Source organism: Drosophila eugracilis, unplaced genomic scaffold (assembly GCF_018153835.1).
Source record: "Drosophila eugracilis isolate 14026-0451.02 unplaced genomic scaffold, ASM1815383v1 contig_1897, whole genome shotgun sequence".
Classification (NCBI taxonomy): domain Eukaryota; kingdom Metazoa; phylum Arthropoda; class Insecta; order Diptera; family Drosophilidae; genus Drosophila; species Drosophila eugracilis.
This window is the reverse complement of record NW_024572751.1, coordinates 55,973-66,715: the sequence shown is the minus strand read 5'-3', so window position 1 is coordinate 66,715 and position 10,743 is coordinate 55,973. Positions and strand designations below refer to the sequence as shown.

The following is a 10,743-nucleotide window of genomic DNA, read 5'->3' as shown; positions in this document are numbered from 1 at the left end:
CCATCGCAGGACCAAGCACATAGCCAACAAGCATTTCTTTATCAGGGAAAGAATTGCTGAGGGAGAATTTGGGATAGAACAAATCCCGACTGAGGAACAACTTGCTGATATGATGACGAAGCCGATCCTCAATACTCGTCTCCGGATTCTTTGCACCAGGATTGGACTCTTCTGAAGGAGAAAAAACACCATTTATTTTTACTTTATATAGTCATAAGTTTAGAATTTTGAATTCTCACAAGGGAAAGTGTTGAAGATAAATGTTTCTAATTCAAAATTACCCGCCAAGTCAGAGGGCCCTTGAAATATCATATCGTTAGTACGATAGTATCGAATCATAAACACATAACTAATCATAACCTAAAAAGCAGTTGAAGAGGGTGAACAAACACGCGGTTGAGTTTTCAATAAATATTGTTTATTAACTGGCCTAAATAACAAATAAATAAAAGTTATAATAATTTTTGCTGCTGCGACAAGTACTAATTCCAGAGCGATGGTTGAGCTGTCGATGTATTTTGGCCAATTCGTTGTGTGCGACATCAACCTATGGAAGTGGTTTATGATTTCGGGGCTATGAAGAGGCGTTACTAGTATAGGGGAGTCAGATGAGAGGTCCGGGAGTGATTTGGCCGTTAGGAGTACCACTCCTCCTGGAGCATTTGTGGGAGAAAGTCCAGGAGGAGTGGTACTCCATTAAGCCAGCAATATGCTCCAATCCTGTGGAGTCTATGCCTCGTAGGTGTGCCGGAATTTCTGAAAAATCATGATAATGCAACAAAATATTAAACCTGAAAACATTTCATGGTTAATTTTGCTAAGCTAGTCAATTTGGATGACGATAAGTCACTTCGTTTCTATTTTTATTTCCAAGTCAAAAACATAAAATTTGACTTAAATATATTTTTTTAGCTAAATGAATAAAGTTAAATGAATTTTTGTTTTTTAGTATGTAAGCTAGATGTAAGTAAATAAAAAAAAATAAAAATATCCAATCATCACCACGTTCCTTATTAAAAGTACGTATTCAAACCCAAATTGAAAAATCGTTTCTATTATTTTTTCCATCACTGTATATATTTTATTAACTGGGAAATGTTAAAATATATTGGTTCTAAAATGAAATTTAGGGTCCATTGGTACTGATTATAGTTCACTTTATTTACCCTCTCGTTATGAAGTCAGTAAATCCTTCCAATTAAATGAAAACGGAAAGTTTATTAAGGGTGTCATTTAAATTTATTTAATTCACAATAAACAATTTATCATTATACAGAAAATAGGAGTTAAAGAAATATTATTGGAAAAAGAGCGAGAAAAAAAAGTAGTTCAAGTAGAAAAGCGTTTGAAAAATAGAATCTCACATTTTTCATGCCGTGTCACCCATGATTATCTATTTTACATGTATAACTAAAAATCTTTTATACACACGTCATAGTGTTTTTCGTTTGAAACCCACATGAGTATATGTCAAAGAAGTCTTTATTTTGCTTAAGGCCCAGATAGAAGACGTTTTCAGCCAGATCTTTGCCAAACTCACAAAAGTTTTGAGCGTAAAGTGTAAAAAAGATGCGCTTATTGTCAAGATTGTATTTTTGAAGGATGCTGTTCTCGTAATCGTAGATACCATTGTTCTGTGGTGGTGTTTTTATCCAGGTGCTGTAGTCTACCCAGGCGGCTCGAAAGCTCTTTAAGTAGATCACGGCCAGCATTCTGGCTTCATCCAGGACATTTACTAATTGCGGCAGCCGCAGACACTCAACTTCTTCGCGGAATCGCGTGAAATCACGCTGACGGTCCTGACCGTTAAAAAGCATCATGTACAAGTGCACGGTAAACGTTGAGTAAAAATACGACATGGGTTTGTTACGGCTCTGGAAAAGATATATGCTCCAATCCAGCATGATGCGCTGAACACCAGTCTCGTAAGTTGAATTCTGCTTTCGATGGAACTCTAGGTAGCGAACGTTGTGCTCGTAGCTCTCCCGGTAGATGTGTAGTTCCTGGTACTCTCGGCTGAGATCTCTGGCGTAAAAGTAGACACGTGGCGTTTTGAACTTTTGCTTGTACGTGGCAAGTTTGCCGAGAATGGGATTCGAGTCTCTGTTTTTCTGCATCCTCGCGACGAAGCGGTCCAAAATGCCCAGAAAGACGTCTAGCTCCTGGGATCCTTCATAAAGCAAGTTTTTTGTAATAATGTACCCAAAAAGTGGCTTAAAGAACTCAAAGGTTTCTCGATAGCAATCTTCCAGCTCATGTTGCAAGTTGCAAGATATAAAGAAGTCCATCATTTTTTGCTTTGCCTCGAACTGCTCTGGGTCATTCTGAAGTTCTGTCAGCAACTGCATCAGGTCGCTCATCTGTGGCTTGTGGCCTAAGATTGTGTATTTGTATTAGGTACTCCCTCAAGATGCCAACATACCTATGATGGAGAAAAGTGGTCGATTTCGGCTGCATACATAGTCGAAGTAACTCTCGCATGCGTACTTGTCAGTATTAATGGAGCTCTGGATGTGAACAGCCAAGTCCTCAAGCCCTTTAATCCGCAGCTCCGAGAGGTGCCGCACGTAACGCACTTGGCATTGCAATTTTTCAGGCCACACCCAAAGAATTAGTGCCACAGATGCGGCAAAAGCTAAATAAGAGGTCGCCATCACAAAACTCTGGTTGTGTTTGTATCGCTTATTCAAAGCTACTGGGAGCCGAACTTTATTTCTTAAGCATATCAGACCAATTCGACGGATGTCGGATTTCATTGCACGGTGGTAGCGCTTATATTGGAATAGCGTGTGAAATAAAGTTTATTCTTATTAAAAATATTTTATTTTTTTTTTATTAATAAATGGAAATCTTAAAAAACTGCAGAGTATATTTCTATTGTTAATATTATATATAACATATACGAGTATTCAAGTTACAAAAAGATTATGTACAAATTACAATAAGTTATTAAACCAATTTTAAAATTTATTGAACATTTATTGACCTATAAAGTGTATTCTTTAATTTAAATACACCATATTTTGTTTGTACATCATAGATTTCTTCACCCAGTGCACGGGTCCCAGTAAGTGACTGGCTAGCCTAGCAAGTGTATTTTTATGCAGATAAGCCATGCTTATTAGGAGGCAAAGTCATAAAAGATTATTGTATAGTATTTGTTAAATTATTGTTTGCTTGGCACTGTTTATCATAGCATATGTATATATATGCATGGTGCAATTTAGTATGGGTATTTCTAAGTACTACGGTAGGTCTTTGAGAGTGAGTGCCCCCCGGCATTTGCCCGAATGTCGCCTTAAAGCTCTGAGGTAGCCATATCGTCCTTAAAACAGTTTTCAGGTCACTTCCACCTTTGCAGGCTTAAGGCAACGCATCTGTACAAATACAAGTATGTTTAATACAAATTTAATTATAAATGTCCTATTCGACCAATCATTGTATTCAGCTAAGCTAAGTGTCGGCCTAAGGCTCAATATGGACTGTAGGCAGTATTATAGAATACATAAGCATTTCCGAATGATTGCTGAAGATTTAGAATATAAAGTAAGTTGTTAAAGTCAGGTTGTACTCAAACGTATAACGTGGAAATTATTTAATATATTCTTTATTATTAATTAATTATATACTCTTGATAAGAATCAATAGCCAAGCCTGTCAATCTGCCCGGCTGTTAATATAAACCCTGAGAGATACAAAGTTGGAATCAAGCATGTAGATTCTTGCAGGGCAAGGATTCAGCATTCTGTAACGCCTGAGTGTAAGAAAGCCCACAAACACCAAAAAAATAAATCGCTGAGATCTCATAAACTATTAGAGATGGAAAATTGGTATTAAACAGTATAGTCTTGAAATGGTAGCGCATGTTAAGGTGCTACCATCATGCGACCACGTCCACTCTTTCGCCTACCAAGAACGAAAAACAGATCCCGCTTTTTGTAGAAACGCTGGAATCTCGGTAATTATAAGTGATAGAATGTTGGGATTAAGCCTGTTGCTTTCAATGATGTCACCGAAGCATATTACTTTGACTGGCCGCTCCCACTGCAACATCCACAAATGACGAAAAACTAAAATCAATGAAATCTCAGGAACTGTAAGAGTAAGAAAATGTTTACAATCGGAAAATTATTTCGCGATTTATTAAGAAATTTTGGAATTTCTGTCTGTCTGTTTAAAATATTGCTACAGTCGGTTTAGAAATATATCTTAATTTACAGAGTTTCAAACAGATAGGGCCTCATTTCCTTTACATATTTATTATTATACCCGTTACTCGTAGAGTAAAAGGGTGTATTAGATTCGTTGAAAAGTATGTAACAGGTAGAAGGAAGCGTTTCCGACCCTATAAATTATATATATCCATATTGATCCATGTCCGTCTGTCCGACTGTCCGTCTGTCCGTATGAACGCTGAGATCTCTGGAACTATAACAGATACAAAGTTGAGATTAAGCATGAAGATTCTTGAGGTCCATAGGCAGCGCAAGTTTATTTCCACGCCAAATCCAAATCTAAAATCTAAAACTAAAATCCCTTAAATCTCAGGGGTTATTAGAGCTAGAAAGTTGAAATTCAGTATGTATAATCTTGGGATGCCAGCGCATCTTATGGTGGAACTATTTTCTGGCCACGCCCACGTTTACGCCCACCAAGTGCAAAAGAAAAGTTTTTCGCATTTTTTAGGAAAGTTGATACCTCGGTAACTATAAGCGATAGAAAGTTCGGGTTAAGCATGTAGGTTTTTATGATGCTCCCAATGCGATTTTTTTTTTCCGATCAAGCCTACACAAAACCCGAGAAACCGAAACCGAAAACTGCAGCTTGTCACGAATTTTGATTCTGCCACGCCCTTTCAAACGCCCATAAACCGCGGAAAACTGTGGCGTCTATAATATTATTATGAATGCCTTCGTTTGACTTTGTTTTCTTGACCTTTCAGTTAATATCTAGCGATTTGCCAATGATTTTTTAAATCGGAACATTAATTTAGGTTATGAGGCCTCACATGAGCAGTGACGTCACTATCAGTTACTCATCATGCGTTCTCTGACAATGGGTGGCGCCTTGTGAATTTCGACTAGCAAAATGAATATTTTAAAATTGTATATAACAGTAACGGGTATCTTATAGTCGCGGCACTCGACTATAGCGTTTCTTCTTGTTGTTTTAGTTTATTTTTCTGCTAATCCTAGACTAATGCTAGACCGAAGCCATGAGGTCCCAGGAAATATAAGAATTTAAAGTTGGGACTAGGCGTACATATTATTATTTTTTAATACAGCCACTTCCACTCTCACACCCACAATATACAATACTCAAAATAATTGTGTAGGTTATTGTTTATTATTTTTTAAATGATACCTATTAATTTACCAAATTTTTTTAATCGAATGAATACTACATAATGCATTACGATATGTAGGCCATACGAGTAAGATGGACTCTAACGAAACTAACAGTAAATAATCATGTTTTATATGGATCTGGTAAAAAGTTGCGATAGTAAAATTACATACGGCGTCGGTACGTCCGTCAAAATTATTATTTTAAAAATTGTTAATACTTAAAAAATAGTTTACACAGTAAAGGGTATGTGATATTTGCATGACTCGGTACTAGCGTTTCTTATGGTTTTACTTTTGAAGAAAAGCCCAAAATGTAATCTATGCATCCGTGACCCAGCCAGTTTTGAACCAACATCGACATCGACTTTAGCCAGTCCAACTAATCAGTGATAATTAATGCAGATCGTTCCTGATAATTTCGTATTGATTTCTATGCATAAAACTGACTTTCTTTTTATTATCCGAATTTGGTTAATAAAAGCGAAGCTTTACTCACTATGCGATTATAAAACGATTATTTAAATATCAATACATATTGACGATATATTGGGCGTCGGGTTAGATAATATCAGACTATTGAAATAAATTTATCTTCACATACATATATATCTGATGTTTGGCAACAGCCTATGGTGTTGCGTTACATATTCGATCTTATGACGTCCATAATACATGCAATCGTTTTTCTTTTGAAAAACCAGGCTGATCATCTATAAAAACATAGATACTGCGAAGGCAGGTATCAGAAGACCTTTGCGGCTCAGGCAGTTCAAAGTTAAAATGAAGCAGTTTATCGTTCTAATGGTAAGGAAAAAGATCACTGTAAAAAATTCGAACGCAAAAGTTAATACATGATGTCATCCTCATAGAGCCTAGTTGCAATCACAGCAGCAGCTCCCCAGGGATACAAGTACCAGCCACAGGGGACGGCCCTACCCATCGGCAATCTTCGACCGCAAACACCCGCCTCAACAAGTGGAATTTATTCTGGTGATACCATCCCAAATCTGGCCCAGACTGGTAGCCAGACTCACCAGAGCCAGCCTGCCGTACCAATTCCGCCTCCCTTGCCAATAGCTCTACATCAGCAACGCGTGATTAATGTTCTGCCCCAACAAAACCTAATCAGCTCTTCGCAGCAAGTGCTACAGACCCAGTACGTCCAACGACCTGCGATTGTCACAAAAGATATATATATCCACTCCGCACCTGAAGAGACAGATGAGTTCCTGCAGGAAGAGCAACATTTGGAAAAACTACCTATTCGAAAGAACTACCGCATTGTCTTCATCAAGGCGCCGTTCCAGAACCCGAAGTACACCGCTGCCGCACTAAAACATGCGCAGTCTAGCAACGAGGAAAAGACTGTCATCTATGTGCTCTCAAAGAAACCCGATATTACCGAGATTCAGCAGCAGCTACAGGTCAGCCAGTCCGATGTCAAAGTGCACAAGCCTGAGGTCTACTTCATCAAATACAAGACCCAGGAAGAGGCCCAACGCGCCCAACAAGAAATCCAAGCTCAATACGACGCTCTAGGTGGAGCCACTCACATTACGGACGAGGGCGTTGCCCCTATCACAAGCGTTTCCAATGACTCCTTCAAAATAGATTCCTTTGCGCCCCAGAAGTCCCAAGCGCAGGCCATCATTCAGACCCCTCCGCAACACATTGTTCAGTTTCCAGCTTTAAGCCAGAGTGCTCAGCAGCAATCCACCGGGTCCTTTGCACCCTCAGTGCTGGCAAGGAATTACATTCCAGCCAAGAATTTTATATAAGTGTATTGCAGTTTATTGATTTTATTTTATTATTTGTATTTATTATACATGCAAAATTTGAGAATTAAAAAAACATAAATTTTAATTTAAATCGTAAAATTGTGTTGATATATAAGTTGGTAATGGCCGTTGGCCGTTAAAATATAAGAGACAATGCACTTAGAAGATGGAATATTTTAAAATTTAAATGATTGATATAAAATATATTAACACATGCCATATTTTAATTTAGCCATTAAAACCAAGTTTTCATGGTATTTATTCGTTGGTTTATACGACTCATAAAATGCTAATTAATGCAACCAGTTTTCCCACTGCTCTTGGTCGCCATTGATCATTGTAGTAATGGTCAAAATAGGCCTTAGGCAAGACTTTAAAAAATTTGTGAATCGAAACACGTTTTTGTCAATTATTCTTTTTAGTCATTGGGACGGTTGCCAAATGATCAACTTTATTTAACTAAATATTTACAAAAGTAGTTATGTAAAAAATACGACCTTTCGTTCTTAGTCATCGTTTTTTATCTAAGTATTCAAATTGGAGGGCAAGTAGTTGTTAGCCAAGGAGACCGAAAATTTTCCGGTAGAAACCCCACTCGTGCGGTGGTTGTCTAAGACACCTATCACAGACGTAACAGGAGCAATTCCCTCATCGGAGACCTGTGAGGTGCCTCCAAGCTGGTCATATTGAGCTGAAAGAAGATGGAAGCACTATGAATAACTCGGCAAAAAAAACGAAATAATCCCCAACAATATATTATACCAAATAAGTATTTACTTAAAATCGCTGAATTAATAAAATTAAAAATTTAAAAGATGCGTTAGAAAATTATATAGCCTAAACTCCATCAGGAAGTATAAAAAATAAAAGAAAAAAAGAAGAAATTATTAATCTGATCGGTCCTGGTGTTGCTTACCTTGAATGGTGCGTTGCGCATGCTCAGCTTCCTCCTGAGTCTTGTACTTAATAAAGAAGACCTCTGGCTTACTGATCTGCTTGGGCGCTATTTTCTCAATGGCAGTCTGTAAGTCCAGTGGGTCAGTCTTCTTCGTTAGCACGTAGATAATGGTCTTCTCCTCCACAGGAGCCTCCTTAATGCGCAGAGCCGTCTTAGTGGCACTGGGAGTCGGAGTCTTAATGAACACAATGCGGTAATGCTTGCGAGGGGGCGCGGGCGGAAGGACAGACTGAGGATAACCTATTTCCGGCTCATCTGCGGGTGGCACATGTACATAGATGTCTTTTGAGATAAGCTGCTGCTGCGGCTGAGAATGGTGTCCCACATTCCCGCCAAGCTGAGTCAGCTGTGGTTGATGAACAGAGTTATGGTTGTGCTGGGCTGATGTGGAGTAAGCTTTGATTACCTGACTTCCAGACGAGTAATGCTGCACTTCTGGGGCCAGAAGTGCTTGTTGCGGAAGTCCCTGCTCTGGAAATCTCTGGTTGTTGTATCCCTGCTGAGTTGCCGCAGCAACACCTAAAAGGCACGATACCTAAAACAGAAGGACATTTAAATCGTATGCATGGATGTTTGGACAGGCATCCGATGTCTTACAATAAAAAAATGCATTTCCGATTGGGTTGAAGGCCCCGGCCCGTTGGCTACCAACATTTAACTAAATGATAATCAATAGCAGCACAGACTTATATGTTGATCCAAAAACACCGCTTACGAAAAAGTTTTGCTGATGAGGTGAAAATTTTAAATGATACCAAAACCTCAAATGAGCATTAAGCCACACGAAAAAAGAAACGAAGAACGACCACTGAGCAACTGATTTACACTGACTCGCTTGCGTTTTTAAACAGCCTTGAGACAGCGGTAACTTTCTACCAGTTATCGAAACCCCAAAGCTCGTCTAAAAGCGCCGCGACAGCTTAAGTATAAGCGGGAATAGTCATCTAGCCGGAAGTCATTGGAGTATGATATATAAAAGTGTAGAGAGAATAACATGGTGGGATTTCCCTGGCTTTCATCGTGTTTATTATGGCATAGATTGGCTGTCATATTTGTCTGAGCTTTGGAACAGTCTCATTAGATATGTTTTTGCCTTAAAGAGCAAGCGTTTGTTGATTATATATTGTAATTTTAATATACTTCTTGATTTTTCTTAACAAAATTATTAAAACTGTCGGAACATTAGCTCGGAGTACAAATTAAATTAATATAGTAAGTATGAAATTGACAACTTTTTTTGGGAATCGTAAAAGACAATTTTTGACTATGATGCCGTGTGTAACATTTGAAGAGGGCACTGATGGCAAGGTGAATGATGCAATGTTTTGAAATCTGTCTGCTCATTTGTTACAATACAAATATCAGTTGGAGGGTCAAAAACAAAAATAATCACTTCCAATGAAAAAGTTTCGTGCGTTTCCTCACTAATCCGTTATTAGTGTGCAATTACTGCGGTATCGCAATAATGACCAGCAAAATATGCAAGCTCTCTTTTTAAAGATAATATAAGCAAAAAAGGTATGAGCCAGTAATTCCTCTCACACTTCTTAAAAACTCAATTTTGCACACAAAAAGAGAGCATTGCCTACGAAGTTACGCAATAGTCTTTAACTTTGAATCGAAGTCTTGAAAATACAACAAAAAAAAACTTCATTCGACATTAACAAACATACGCAGCGTAAGTTTATTCAGCATTCTGCCACTCTGCCACAAATACCGAAAAACTAAAATCGCTGAGATCTTATGAACTATTAGAGCTAGAAAATTGGGATAAAGGATGTATAATCTTGAAATCCATTATCCGGCCACACCTACCTTTACGCCCACAATCCGGCCGGCATACATATTCTAGAGATGCCATCGCAGCTCTCGCTGGTTTTTCATCCGGCCATGCCCACTGCGTCCATTTTTGATAGCAAAATTATTATTTTAAATTGGATAAGAAAGTAAAGAGTATCTTATAGTCGCGTCACTCAACTATAGATATTCTGCTTGTTTTTGTGTTAGTGTTTCGCTATAACTTAAGTATGTATGTTAGTGTGTCCCAAGGAAACAGGTGGAATTTTTTTTTAAATTAAAATCGCGAACTCTTTATTTATTTTAATTTAATGACCTTATGAACATAGAAAATAAATATTATGGCGATTGAATCAGGACAACCCGTGCTGACTTAATATCGAACATAAAATCTAAATTTCTGTACAGAATAAGTATTAAAGATTACTAAAAAAATCGAGTTTATTTAGGTCATCAAATATTTATATAAACGAAACATATTGCTATTTATTATTATGTATTTGTGAAAATACAAATTTCTTTTTTTATGTTTGTTTTTCACAGTCTGGATAAATCTTCCGGTGTTCTTCTATGCAGCGTATTAAAAACTGTTTTTGTTCCTCTTCAACAGTAATTAATGCATGAAACTCTTGCATCATCTTAACCGCCTTTTCAGCAACATCATTGATTGCCCTTAGCATTGAAACCTTTTTCTTGGCATCTTGAAAAGAAGCGATGTTTGGCCATAGTTCTTCGTTCAGAAAACTGTCATCCATTTGAAGCCGGGTGAACAGCGCTTTACTTTTGACTGATACGAAGTCGTAAATGTTTTTGTCTGAAATATAAAATAGAAGAAAATTACTAATTTGTTTTACAAAATATA

General features: G+C 37.7%; 3 protein-coding genes across 3 annotated transcripts; 1 reads left to right on the top strand and 2 right to left on the bottom strand.

The window, feature by feature from the left end:
- Nucleotides 1-1,220: 1,220 nt before the first annotated feature.
- Nucleotides 1,221-2,678, bottom strand: LOC108114934. The gene is made up of 2 exons (XM_017226118.1): nt 2,423-2,678; nt 1,221-2,374 (listed from the first exon to the last, which is right to left on the bottom strand). Exons 1-2 carry the CDS (start codon nt 2,652-2,654, stop codon nt 1,422-1,424), a joined length of 1,185 nt encoding a protein of 394 aa, XP_017081607.1. The 5' UTR covers nt 2,655-2,678; the 3' UTR covers nt 1,221-1,421.
- A 3,365-nt stretch (nt 2,679-6,043) lies between these two features.
- LOC108115041 lies at nt 6,044-7,186 on the top strand. Its single transcript, XM_017226289.2, has 2 exons — nt 6,044-6,152; nt 6,218-7,186. Exons 1-2 carry the CDS (start codon nt 6,129-6,131, stop codon nt 7,124-7,126), a joined length of 933 nt encoding a protein of 310 aa, XP_017081778.1. The 5' UTR covers nt 6,044-6,128; the 3' UTR covers nt 7,127-7,186.
- Nucleotides 7,187-7,535: 349 nt separating this feature from the next.
- LOC108115043 lies at nt 7,536-8,903 on the bottom strand. Its single transcript, XM_017226290.2, has 4 exons — nt 8,682-8,903; nt 8,491-8,619; nt 8,043-8,430; nt 7,536-7,817 (listed from the first exon to the last, which is right to left on the bottom strand). The coding sequence occupies exons 1-4, from the start codon at nt 8,736-8,738 to the stop codon at nt 7,651-7,653; spliced, it is 741 nt and encodes a 246-aa protein (XP_017081779.1). The 5' UTR covers nt 8,739-8,903; the 3' UTR covers nt 7,536-7,650.
- Nucleotides 8,904-10,743: the final 1,840 nt, after the last annotated feature.

Coding starts and splice junctions, on each gene's coding strand:
- LOC108114934 (XM_017226118.1), bottom strand. CDS start 2,654: ATGGCGACCTCTTATTTAGCTTTTGCCGCATCTGTGGCACTAATTCTT. Junction 2,375..2,422: donor ACCACTTTTCTCCATCATAG/GTATGTTGGCAT, acceptor ACACAATCTTAG/GCCACAAGCCACAGATGAGC.
- LOC108115043 (XM_017226290.2), bottom strand. CDS start 8,738: ATGTTGGTAGCCAACGGGCCGGGGCCTTCAACCCAATCGGAAATGCAT. Junction 8,431..8,490: donor ATTACTCGTCTGGAAGTCAG/GTAATCAAAGCT, acceptor CATCAACCACAG/CTGACTCAGCTTGGCGGGAA. Junction 7,818..8,042: donor TGCGCAACGCACCATTCAAG/GTAAGCAACACC, acceptor ATCTTCTTTCAG/CTCAATATGACCAGCTTGGA.
- LOC108115041 (XM_017226289.2), top strand. CDS start 6,129: ATGAAGCAGTTTATCGTTCTAATG. Junction 6,153..6,217: donor AGCAGTTTATCGTTCTAATG/GTAAGGAAAAAG, acceptor TCATCCTCATAG/AGCCTAGTTGCAATCACAGC.